We start from the raw sequence: 13,072 nt of genomic DNA, 5'->3' as shown, positions 1-13,072 counted from the left end.
TTTTTTTCATACAAATGTTTATTATTTATTTTTTGAATTTCTGGAAGAGGTCTGTCACTAACACTAGAAGATATAAAATCACTTTCCCCAAATATTTGTCTATTGAATGGATAAATCCCACATTTATGAAACCCACTGCAAATATTTTTTATTGTGAACAACAGAGTATATGCTGCACATGCTAACTGAGGTAAATTATATATGTTCATAATCCTCCCTGGATTGGAAGCCAACCATTCATTCTGAGCTATTCTAAAATAAGATTTAAAAGGCCTAAACACTGAAACATCCAAAGGCTGCAATCTATGACTACAGTGTGGTGGAAATGTTAACAAAATTAAAGAGTTTTCTTTTGCAAATCTTATTTTTTCAAATGAAATGTGACTTTCATGGTTGTCCAATAATAACAGCACTGGATGCTCCACGAATGGCTTAGCATGGAAAATAAAGTGCTTCATTGCAACTAAAAAGTTTTCACTTGTCATCCAACCACTTTTGTTACTTAACCCTAAGCTTATAGTTGGTGCTCCATTTATCATAAAATCTTTGCAGTTTACTCTTGGAAATATAAATACAGGTGGAACTGTATTACCAATAGCATTCACAAAAGCCAACATTGCCACCAATGACCCTCTTTCTGCTGAAACAGCTTGACAAACCTTCTTAGTTCCACGAGTTGAAATAATCTTTGGAGGATCTGTTACTGTTAACAACCCTGTCTCATCTGCATTAAAAATACATTCTGGTTTGAATTAATATTTTAACTGAACTTCAAACAAGTTATCAAAAAACATGGACACTGTATGTTGAATAAAGGCAGTTGCATCAGCAAGACTAATTTTTTCTGGCTTACATAGAGATAATTTTGGATGCTGTATCAAAAAACCATCCATCCAATGCTTTCTTACCATTTTATTTAGGTGCCATGACTCAGGAATATATTTAGAATTCAATGCAACACCATACTTGTAAGCTAACTGCCTAGTTTGTAATTTAGTTAAGCCGTGGCACATGTTTGAAGACATATGCAAATAATCTACAATAGCACTTTCATCAAAAGCATGAAAAATTTTTCTATTTCCAATGTTTGTGACGTGTTTATAGTTTTCAGGCAGATTTTGACATCTTGCCATTTTAACAGCTCTACATACTGCAGATTTTAATAAACTATAATTGTTAGCTGCATCTCGAATAGACATACCCTTAAAAGCACCTTTGACTGCATCTTCAATATCTAAAGAATTTTTTCGTATAAATTTTGTGTTTGGTTTCATCTAAAATAAAATTTACAACTTTACAAATATCAAATGTATGCAAATCTAACATAATATAATATGAGATTTGGAAATATATACTTAAATAAAAAAAAAATATATACATATATATTTATTTATAAACTAGTAGTGTGTGTTTACGCACTAAATATGTGTTGTCAATATATATGTAGTGTTACAACAGTTCGTTCAACAATTTTTAACGAACCATTCAAAAATCCGCAAAATCTTTGTTTGTTAAAATTTTTAAAAGAAAGTTTTTATTATTTTTCTTTATATCCAATTATTTAAAATAGATTTTCTTAAATAAAGATTTCTTAAATTCATGGAAATATTTGGACAAGTCCCATTCAATAATCATCATCTTGTCCCATTCAATAAGCTTTACACTTTATCCACAAATGGTGAGCCAGACTAAAAACAGCATTTTCTAAACGTGAATGGGTTTAAAATGTTAAAACTAGAGGCAACAGGATATTAAAAAATGGAGTTTTATTTTCCATATTTCCATTTTCATATTATGCTATAGTATTATTAATAATAACAGTACTATAGCATAATATGAACATGTAATCCAATAAGATTATAAAGAATTTTGCTTACTTTTCGAGCTAGCAATCCTCTGTTGTAGAGGGAACTTTTTCAAATCAACAAAAATTGGCAATTTTTGTTGATTTGAAAAGGTTCCCTCTACAACAGAAGACAAAAATATTTTAAAGATTTTTTAATAAAATTTTAAGAACTTATAACAATGTTTCTGTTAATATCGTCGAGCCCTATTATTTTATTTAGTTTAATCATTTTTAAGGCAGCTTCAAATTCCCGAAATGAAATTTCAATGCAATTAAGATTTTTTTGTTTTTGGAGATAAATTCAAAAGAATTTCTAGAATTTTTGCGGAAAATTTTTTCTAAATTGGGCAAAATAAAATTCTTATTTAATTCAATATCTAAATCGCTTGAATCATATAAAATTTCATCAATAGCTTTATTAGCGTTAATCAAAATGATTTCATCATTAGCTTTATTACTGTTTTAGAAGTGATTTCTCTTAAAACTTGCCGTGTGCCTAAAAAGTGCCTATCAAATTGTTTTTTATTTTTATTTTCCAGTAGATCAAAATTCTATTTTTTTTTCCTTTTTTATTTTTGTCTTTTGAAATTTCTAACATAATATTTGTAAATCCTTTTGCTTTCAGCCTGTCATAACACACAGAGCAGCCGTAGCGCAGAGGTTAGCACGCTTGCCTCATAAGCTAGAGGATAAACGCCACCTACTTGGTAAGTTTTACAACATCGGTAAGGAAGAAGGTGTAAAATTTCTTTCAAATACTTTTCCACGGTGCTCTGTGATAAGACTGTAAAGATTTTACCTAAAATAGTTAAAAAATTAAAAAAAAAAACTGATTTCGATTTTAGTTTATTGTTGTATAAATTGCAGATGAGTTCACTATTGTAAATTTCACTATTGTATAAATTGCAGAAGAGATCACTATTGTATAAATTGCAGAAGAGTTCACTATTGTATAAATTGCAGAAGAGTTCACTATTGTATAAATTAAAGAACTTTTGTATTAATAACAAAATAGTTCACTTTTGTATAACTATTTTCCAATTAATTTGCTAAAAACAAGGAGAAAAGGTAACTTTTGAAACTGAAAATAATTTTGAGACAAATATGTTTTCTAATGACAACGTACTTGTCTAAACGTATTAAAGCATGTTTTTTGTTTACTGTCTGTTATGTATATTAATAGAATGCTATATGTATAAAGTACTTCATAATACGTGTTATACTAGTGTATTACAACTAAATAGGGTTTTTACAATATAAAAATATCAACTTATAATTGCTTATAAATCTTTGTCTTCATTTAATTTTTAATTTCTGGAATAGTAACAACTGGAATGCGACCATTGTGAAGAAGATAATATGTTATTGAACCAAGGTACGTATTAGATTTTTCGCTCCGCTCTCGAGTTCCAACAATTATAACACTTGCGTTGTGTTCTAAGCTCAACTCGCAAATCATGTAACCTGGAAAATAAGAGTCATCTCCCAACACGACTTTATGTTTAATTGATAATTTTTCGCACAAAGTTTGGAACTTTTCTAAAACTCTTTTACTATTTACAATACTTGCTTCAACAACCTTGTAATAACTTTGAGTGGAATTAAAATCTTCGCAAACTGATGATGATGTTGGCATAGGAGGCATACAGTGAATATGAACAATAAGAAGGGTATCTTCTGTTCTGTGGTAATTTTCTAGGTACCACAAGAACGCTTGCTCGCTTGCTAGACTATCGTCAACAGCTATACAATTAAATCTCGAGCTTTTTGACATATTTTTGTGTTAAATTTAGAAAGAAGAAAACAGAGTAAAAGAACTTTTTTTATTTTTTGAACTAATGTTGTTTGTAATATAATTTAACTGAAATAATATAAAAAAATAAAATGAATTGAACTTTAATCAATTTAAACGATTTTATTTTATTTCCGCGATACGTTTACCTTTTGAAATAACCTCTACCTTATATATTTTGAGAAAATTTGATAAAATAATTCAATCAATAAATTACTAAAACACAGTAAGAGATATTGATGTTAAAAAGCATATATAAGCAAGTAATACGTTCTAGACAGAAAGTTTTGTCTTCTTTTATACTATTTTTTCTGTTTGTGCGCTATAAAACTTTTCTTTCACAAAAAAACAATCAATAAATCTATGGATAATACAAAAGCTCATTAAATATTAATACCAATAAAATATTAAGAGTTTGTTTATTAGTAAAATAATTTTTTCTTTAAATAAATCTTTTAAAATCTTTTTTTCTTTTTAAGAAGCTAAATTCAGCAGTCGTTCTCTAAGAGTTAAAAGTAAAAACAACTTTGAGTAAAAACAACATTTTATGAACATGTTTTCATTAAAATAGAAATGAAAATACGTGTTTGGTTTTCTTAAAAACTATTTTCTTATTATGTGCGATTTCATTTTTTGTTATATTGTACAAACAGCTTGAATGTCTTCTCACATAAAAATACATTGATTTTTTGAGTTTATGTGTACAAATATTCTCGTTTAAATCTTTATTTCAAATTAATAATTTATTACGTGAAGAAAAGAGTCTTGACTCTTTTCTTCACGTTATAAATTCTTAAAAACATAATTGGTCAATGGTATTTGCATTGTAAGAGACTGTTAGGTCCTTCGATCACCTTACTAGTTGGAAAATAAATTTGTAGAAGGGTTTTTGTTTCTAAACCCTTTGTTTTTTTATTTTATATTTTATATTTGTTTCTTAATTATAAAGTAATTCAAAAAATCTTTCCAATTATGCTGCATTGTCAAAACTAGAGGAATACTGTCTACATGTTTTTTACAAGGTTTTATATTGTTACAAAGTATTAATAATTACCTAATGATATATATATATATATATATATATATATATATATATATATATATATATATATATATATATATATATATATGTATGTATATATATATATATATATATATATATATATATATATATATATATATATATATATATATATATATATATATATATATATATATATATATATATATATACATATATATATAAAAGCTGCGGCACAGTGGTAGCGCACTTGCCTCAGAAACAAAGGATCCGTGGTTCAAACCCCACCTCTGGGTAAGTTTTGCGACATCGGTTAGGAAGGAGGTATAACTTTCAATTAAATGCTCATGTGCGGTGCTCTGTGATAAGACCGTTAGGACTTCTTGGTACACCTAAATAAAATTAAATATATATATATTTATATGTGTATATATATTTATATATATATATATATATATATATATATATATATATATATATATATATATATATATATATATATATGTTTATATATATTTGTATAACGTTCAAACGGTTCGCCATCTTGCCCCGTCTTCCCCTATAAAAACTAGAGATTTGTAGACATTGCTTTATTGAAGTACTGAAGTGGAGAGTAAACAAACCAAGTTGCAAGATCTTTTCATAACAATTCCTTTCTCCAACATTCTCCAAGTCATTCATTTGAGATAACGTTGCTCCAATGTCATCTCAAATTCTCATACAATGCCAATTGATAGTGCCATGTTTTATTTATGACTTTGCACATTTGAATAAGATCAACGTTTCGTCTTCTACTAGTTAGATATTTTAAACCCATTTCCTCTAATCTTTTCTCGTCTTCCTTTTTTTTTCTAGCCAATTTTTGTAGCTTTTTATTTGAACTTTTTCAATTAAGTTGATAGCTTCAATAAAATATGGGTTCCTTATTTGAAAAGCATATTCCAAGTGAGGCCGAACAAGCAACGTATGTAATAATTTCGTTGATGTTTTATCTGGAAAGAGAATTGCGTGTTTTAACATACCCAATTTTTGATTCGCCTTACGTTTTTTCAATGTGTTTTCCCCATTTTAAATTGTCCCACATAAACACCTAAGTCTCTTTCCAATGATGCGGCCGTGGCGCAGTGGTTAGAGCGCTTGCTTTATAAGCAAGAGATCCAGGTTCGAAACGAGCCTTGGACATATTTTCGCGTCACGGTAAGGAATGAGGCGTGAACTTTCTGGCTAAATGCACATCCGCGGTGCTCTGTGACAAGACCGGTAGGTCTTCTTGGGGTACCTTAATAACAGTATAAAAAAAAAAAAAATGATAACTATAAGTTCACGTTGAATAATCTCTGTTTCTGTGGCATTATATTTTAATATATATTTTAAACTTTATTTTCGGATTATCACAACCAAAATGCATGATTTTACATTTATCTTTATTAAAACTAATTAGCTAATTTTTTTTTCAGTTAAACAAGATGTCAAGATCAATCAGTAGAGAGTGATTTATTTTTTGTTTTGTTTATAACTGCAATTATTTTTAATTCATCCGCATATAGCTTTGCTTTATCTATTTGCTTTTTACCGATCCTTGTGGTGTTTTTCAATTCTTTTGTTAAATCATTTATATAAATTATAAAAAACAAAGTTAGAACCTTTGCTTTTTACTGATCCTTGTGGTACCCTACTACGAACTGTTTCCCATTCCAATTCAAATAGTCCTAAAACAACTCTCTTTTATCGATTTGCTAAAAAAGCTTTACACTATTGAAAAAATTTTCCAACAATGCCAAATGACTTCAGTTGCAAGAGCAGTCAGGAATGGGGAACCAAATCAAATGACTGAGAAAAATCCAAAAAGGCATCATCAACATATTTTCCACTATTATTTCTTCTGTTATCATGTCAAATGTCTCAGAAAATTTCGTCACAATTTTTTGATTTAACGAATCCGTATCGTTCTCGTATTATAATTTTTTTTTTTACGTAAATGGTTCATTATTGTGTACAGTAGTCTCTTGCTTAATTGCGCACCCAATTAGTTGCGCATCCCAGTTAATTGCGCGTTTAGGCCCAAAATATTTGTTTCAATTTTTTACTGAGTTTTTTGTTGAAAGTGTAATTAGATCAGAAAACGTAATTATTATTTTCCTGTGTTAAGTTAAAAACTAGTTTTTATCATAAATATACTGAGATAATGGCTTTATCAGAATGTAAATAGATAAATAATTCGAATTCGAATCGAAGTAAATGATAAATCTTGTTTTAAACAGATAATAATAAGTTTTAACGAATTATCAGTGAAGTCTCATTAAAAAAACTTTAATAAAAAAACTTTTACACAGTTCTCTTATTCCAACTTTTTTATCTTTACTTCTTATGGCTAAAAGCAAAGGAAAAAGATTATCAGAAGATCAACGAATCAAACTTATAGCTAAACTTAAAAAAAGTGATGCGTCAAGCAAACGAGAGATTGCAAGAGAGTATAATGTAACTGAAAATTCAATTCGATCTCTTTGGAATAATCGAGATCAAATAGAAAAAAGAAGTTTACTAATGACAGAAGAAGCTAGAAAAAAAGTGTTTCGATTATCGTCTGGAAAATTTGAAGCAATAGAAAATGAGCTATATATTTGGATTGATGCATTGCATCGTTCGAAGATTGAAGTGCTTCCATCGTTAGCAATTATGCAAAAGAAATAGCGCAAATATTAAATATAAAAGAAGAAGAGTTTAACGCTTCTTGGCAATGGTTCGCAAACTTTCGTCGTCATCTAGGCCTAAAATTGATGCGTCTCTTTGGAGAAGGAGCTGAAGTTGACAAAGATGATTCTGTTCTTCTTCAGCAACTTGAGGACCTTTACTCATTTATTAAAATGTACAGACCCGAAAATGTATATAATGTGGACGAAATTGGACTTTTTTTTCACTTGTTGCTTAAATATTCTCTGTTAATGCCTGCTGGAAGCTTAGTAACTACAAGAGGTAAAAAAAAATCTAAAGAAAGAGTGACTTTAGTTGTTTTCTCCAACGCAACAGAATCTCACAAAATACCCTGTTCTATGATTGGAAAAGCTGCACGACCTGCTTGTATAGTCGGTAGAACATGGCCTATACCGTATTTTTATCAAAAAAATGCATGGATGGATGTCTCTATATGTTGGAAATGGTTCAATGAAGTCTTTTATCCTGAAGTTAAACGCAAAACTGGCATGCCTGTTGTTTTATTATTAGACAATGCACCTGGAAATTTTGAGGCGTTTGAGCGAAATCTTGCAAAAATTGTTTTCTTCCCTCCAAATTACACAAGTTGGAAGCAACCATGTGATATGGGGATTATTGCGGCTCTCAAGACGCGATATAAATATCTATAACTCTCAGACATATTGTCATATTACAGCCTCAATGTAAATACAAAGGAATGTCTGAAAGAAAGTAGTCTTTTGTGCAAAAGAGGTGCAGCACGAGTTGAATACGGGAAGCCTGCATCTTTGTGACGCTGCTAAGTATGTCGATTTGGCCTAAAAATTAATTCAACCTTCATCTCTCAAAAATTTCTTCGACAAGGCAAAATTATTTCAGATTTCCAGTCCCGTTAACACTGAACTATACTATGAGGAGGCTGACTTTGCATCTTTTAATATGCTCTTGCTGCTGAGCAAAATTGAAGGAATGGGGAATATGATCAGTTCGGAAGATATCAGCAATTTTGAATCAATTGACTGTAAAGATTCTCCAACGTATATTAAAGCAATCAAGGAAGATGTTGAAGATTGTTTGTCTCTCGAAGAAAATAATGATAATGCAGTTGCTATGGATAACAATTCTGATGAAGAAGAAGCTAATAATGATGAGATAGACGATGGTACAGACTTCTTAGGTATTGAATTTGTACATTTATCTCTGATCGATATTGGCAAGCAATTAAAATGTCAAAAAGCTAAAGCAATTTTAAAAGACGACAACAATAAATTAATGAATAGCTACGAACAACTATCATCAAACATACGGTCAGTAATTATGAAAATTAAACGAGAAAAGCTCCAGAATGCATATCAGCCTACAATTCATGCTTTTGCCGTCATGCATAATATATTTCTTAATAAAGATTTGTTTATATAGTTAATAATTTAGTTTGCTAAATTTTTTCTTATTTTTTTCTTATTTGCGCACTCCTAGTTAATTGCGCACCGCAGTGCCTGTTTCAATTTGCTCAATTAAGCAAGAGACTACTTTACCTAACAATACTTTTCATTATTTTACAAACGAGAGAGGTCACTAAAATTGAACAGTAGTTACATGCATGCAGCCTATCCCCGCTTTTATTGGTGTAATATTTGCTTTTAACCAGCTTGTAGGCCATGTTCCAGTTAAAAATGAATGGTTATATATCATGCAAAGTGGTCTAGCTAAACTGTCAGCACACTTACATGAAAACATTGGATAAATTTTATCAATACCTGAAGTCTTGCGTACATTTAAATTTAATAACCGTTTTTTTATATCATTCTCATTTAACAATGGAGTGGGACAAATTTTTACTGTTATACTTTTACATGCAGGCATATTAGCTAGGCTTTCGTTTATAAATACAGAATTGGAAAATTGATTTAATTTATTAGCAATGACTTGACTGTCACTTGATATTTCATTGTTTTTATTAAAAAAGCTCTTATATGGTCTTTTAGTTTACTGCTAATATAAACATAAATTTGTTTTGGATTTTTTTTTCGATTCTGTTGCAAATTTTTTTACATATTTTTTTATTGCTTTGAATCAATACTAGAGGTTACACTTGAGTTTTACGTTGTATTTTACTTCTTTACTCATCCATTTTTTAGTTTTAGTTGTTTTTTGATTGAATGACGGTATGAAATAATTACATCCATTTTCATAAATTTTAATAAATTTTTCGTAAGGCTGATTAGCATCAAGTTCAGTAAACTCATGACTCCAGTTAAATTTATTTAGATATTTTGAAAAAATGATAACTTCCTTTGATAAATACTCGTTTTGTGGTGATACTTTCATTTTTGCAATTGTTATGCACTAGATAATTAAAATTAAAACTTAAAACAAGGTGACCTCTTTTTATTTTTTCCAAGGGATCCATACCTACCAAGCTAGATATGCTAAAAGGAGAGGCTGTAATCACTAATTCTAACATATTTCTTAATTTTGTGTCATTTAGTTGGGATGTCGGTTTTTTTACTCGTTGCGTAAAATAACATTGTTTAATGCATTCCAGAAACTATTTCTCTTATTCTCCAATGCAGACATTTTATTGCCAGAATTCCATAAACTATAAACGAATGGAAAATTGAAATCACCACATATCAAAACCTCAGAATATATTTTAGCTCTTGAGAAATATTTGTAACTTTCTTTAATGAAATTGACTACGTTTTGACAGTTTACTAAATCATTACTTTCTGGTCTATAAATACAGCCACTTAATATACATTTTCTATCAAACATTATAAAATGTACCTTAACTTGATTTTTTATCAATGTTATTTTGAATTAATTTTCAATAATGCATTGTTGAAACTTCAAATCCTATTTTTTCTTTCTCTATCTTGCACAGTGTCTTTGATTCTTACTTGTATTGAATGTTAAGAGACATACAGTAGAGTGGTTAAGATTTAGATCAATTTATGTTTTGAATTACAGTGGAATTTTTTTTCGTAATGGAATTTTTTTTAAACTTTATAAGATGCGCAGTTTTTTATAACCTTATTTTAAACTTTTTGATTTAAAAATATTTTAAGGGTGCCACACGTCGCTAAAGTAATTTTTTTTTAAATCCTTTTTTTACATTTTTCGACCCTTTGTTTTCTACGATTAAACATTGAATTCCAATTTTTTTCCTATTTATACATTCTCACAATCATTAATATAAAAATAAGATTAGGCATTCTAACAGTCTCTTTTTTTAAAATTAAAAATAAAGTACTTTAAAAAGACTTTTTAGTTAATAATTTAGTTAATTAAAAAAACACAAAAAAATGAGTAGCCTCCTCGACTGTAGTGGCCCCCCTCGGGCCTTGGGGAGGTGAATAATAATCTAAAAAAAAAAAAAAATATTAATCAGTACTTGTTAACATTAAAATAAAAAAGTTTTGATCTAATAAGTATAAACCTTTATTGTTGTAAAATATTATTGGTTCTTGCGTTTTCAATGGAGTACGTTTTTGAAACCATGACAAATCTAAGTTATTATAATTCATATGCATGAAATAAAAAGTAAAATAAAAAATTGATGAAATGAAAAATAGACGCAAAAAAATATTCTTAGCTAAAAAAACTAGAAAGACTCTTTTTCAACTTGCAGCTGCAGAAGATATCGAGTATTATCTTAACCTAGGAGAATCCAAACCATCCACATCTTCAAAAACATAATTTGTTGTTTAAGCAAGGGTTCTGTATTTACGCTAAATTGTTCAGAAGTGGATAGAGCTGTAGCATTATGTTTAAGCTAAAAACTTGGTGGATACAGAACTCGTATATTATGCGTTTTACGGTAATATTATTTATTAAATCTTAAGATAAGTAAATTATATAGTTAACTAAACAATATTAATTTTAGAAAAGAAGTAGTGAAATAGAAAAAGTTGCAATCCCCTAAATTGACAGTAGTAACAGATAAATTGACAGTAGTAACAGATAAATTGACAGTAGTAACAGATAAATTGACAGTAGTAACAGATAAATTGACAGTAGTAACAGATAAATTGACAGTAGTAACAGATAAATTGACAGTAGTAACAGATAAATTGACAGTAGTAACAGATAAATTGACAGTAGTAATAGATAAATTGACAGTAGTAACAGATAAATTGACAGTAGTAACAGATAAATTGACAGTAGTAACAGATAAATTGACAGTAGTAACAGATAAGGATAGAGAGACCTTCCTAATAAAATTTAAAAAGGTATTTTTGTTCAGACACGAAATACAAAAATGATGAAATAAAGATGAAAAAAAATAGATAGAAAATGTACAAAAGAATGATGAAATAAAAATGGATAGAAAACGAATGAAAAGAATGATAAAATTAAAGCGGATAGAAGACAAATAAATTTTCATTTGTTAAATGTATAGATATTATATTCTGTTAAATGCAGAATACAGAACTTTTTTTTTGATTGCAAAAAAAAAAAAAAGGAAAAAAAAAAAAATCAAAATAGGAATTTTGATTTTATTGCATTTTTGATATTTTTGATATTTGATTTGCAAAAAAGAAGATCTTATAGCTTAGAAGGAGATGTTTCTGATTTTTCTAATAGCTCATAATAACCCTGTTACAAGTGGGCTAAATAATAATTCTCAAGAAGAAGAACAAAGTTAAATGCTGCCTTAAGATATTCAAAAACGTACGTCACTAAGTGCTGTAGGAAAAGGACTTTCTGTCAACCAGCACACTACTGGTGTTTAACAAGCATTGTTTAATGGTATTAAAAAATTTATTTATTTCTACCACTGATATAGCTATAATCAAAAGCAGTTTTATAGCTATATTAGGAGAGAAAAAAATTTTTTTCTCCTTGTCCAAATCATCTTTTCAAACTGTAAATAAGTGGCAAGTTCAGAAGTTCAGAAAATAGACTGTTTACAAAAGTTTATTTTGTATAAAAAAAAGTTATGCCTGTTTAAAGAAGATTATATTCTGATAGATTTTATTAGTATAGACAATGTTTATGCTTTGATAGTACTGCTTCCAACAGTTGAAAGCACCTAAGATATAACGAGAATGAGGTAAAACGAGAATGGCTTTAAGCTGGGGCAAATGCTACTTTTCCTTGCCTGTTGACATATTTTAGAATAATATTAAGTCTAATAATAATTTAGTTAGCTTTTTTTTTCAACTTCTCCTTCCGCAACTCGCATCTCTAGCTTTAACATCAAAAATAGCATTAAAATAAAAAAGTAATGAAAATACATAGCAATACCTTATTTATAACTCAATTAAACTGGCTAGATTTTGTAAAAGTATTAATTTCAGTAGCTTATTACGATCATATTTGGAATTTAAGAGCACATGTTTTAGAGTTTTTGTTATTCCTAGGCTACAATCACTGCAACTTTTACAAAGCATTCAAACTGGATATAAATATAAAAATACTTAAGTTTAAAGTTCGCTCCATTTCTGCTAGTTATCTATCTTAATCACCAAGTCTATCTTAATCACCAAGTTCCTGAAACAGAAAAAATTCTACTTTTTGTCTACATTTTAACTTCTATTCCAGTGGGCACCCAGGGCGTTTAAAAGACGATCAAAACGTTCATAAGGGGTATAAAAGGCGTCTTTTTTCATGTCCTGTGCTCACTGCGATAAATTTCTATGAGCTTTCCACTGTTGAGAAGATAAAAATTACAATTAGAGTGCCAAGTTTTTTTTTTAACATAATTTTATTCAATATT

General features: G+C 28.8%; 1 protein-coding gene across 1 annotated transcript; it reads left to right on the top strand.

Annotated features, from left to right (window-relative positions):
* The first annotated feature begins 7,436 nt into the window (after positions 1 to 7,436).
* LOC136081256 (jerky protein homolog-like) lies at positions 7,437 to 8,021 on the top strand. Its single transcript, XM_065798557.1, has one exon. The coding sequence runs from the start codon at positions 7,437 to 7,439 to the stop codon at positions 8,019 to 8,021; it is 585 nt and encodes a 194-aa protein (XP_065654629.1).
* Positions 8,022 to 13,072: the final 5,051 nt, after the last annotated feature.

The sequence above is a fragment of the Hydra vulgaris genome, chromosome 06 (genome assembly GCF_038396675.1).
Source record: "Hydra vulgaris chromosome 06, alternate assembly HydraT2T_AEP".
Classification (NCBI taxonomy): domain Eukaryota; kingdom Metazoa; phylum Cnidaria; class Hydrozoa; order Anthoathecata; family Hydridae; genus Hydra; species Hydra vulgaris.
The sequence above is the reverse complement of the archived record's forward strand: the minus strand, read 5'-3'. Positions and strand labels throughout refer to the sequence as shown.

What these genes read in the sequence shown, in the direction of transcription:
- LOC136081256 (XM_065798557.1), top strand. Translation starts at nt 7,437, where the DNA reads ATGCGTCTCTTTGGAGAAGGAGCTGAAGTTGACAAAGATGATTCTGTT.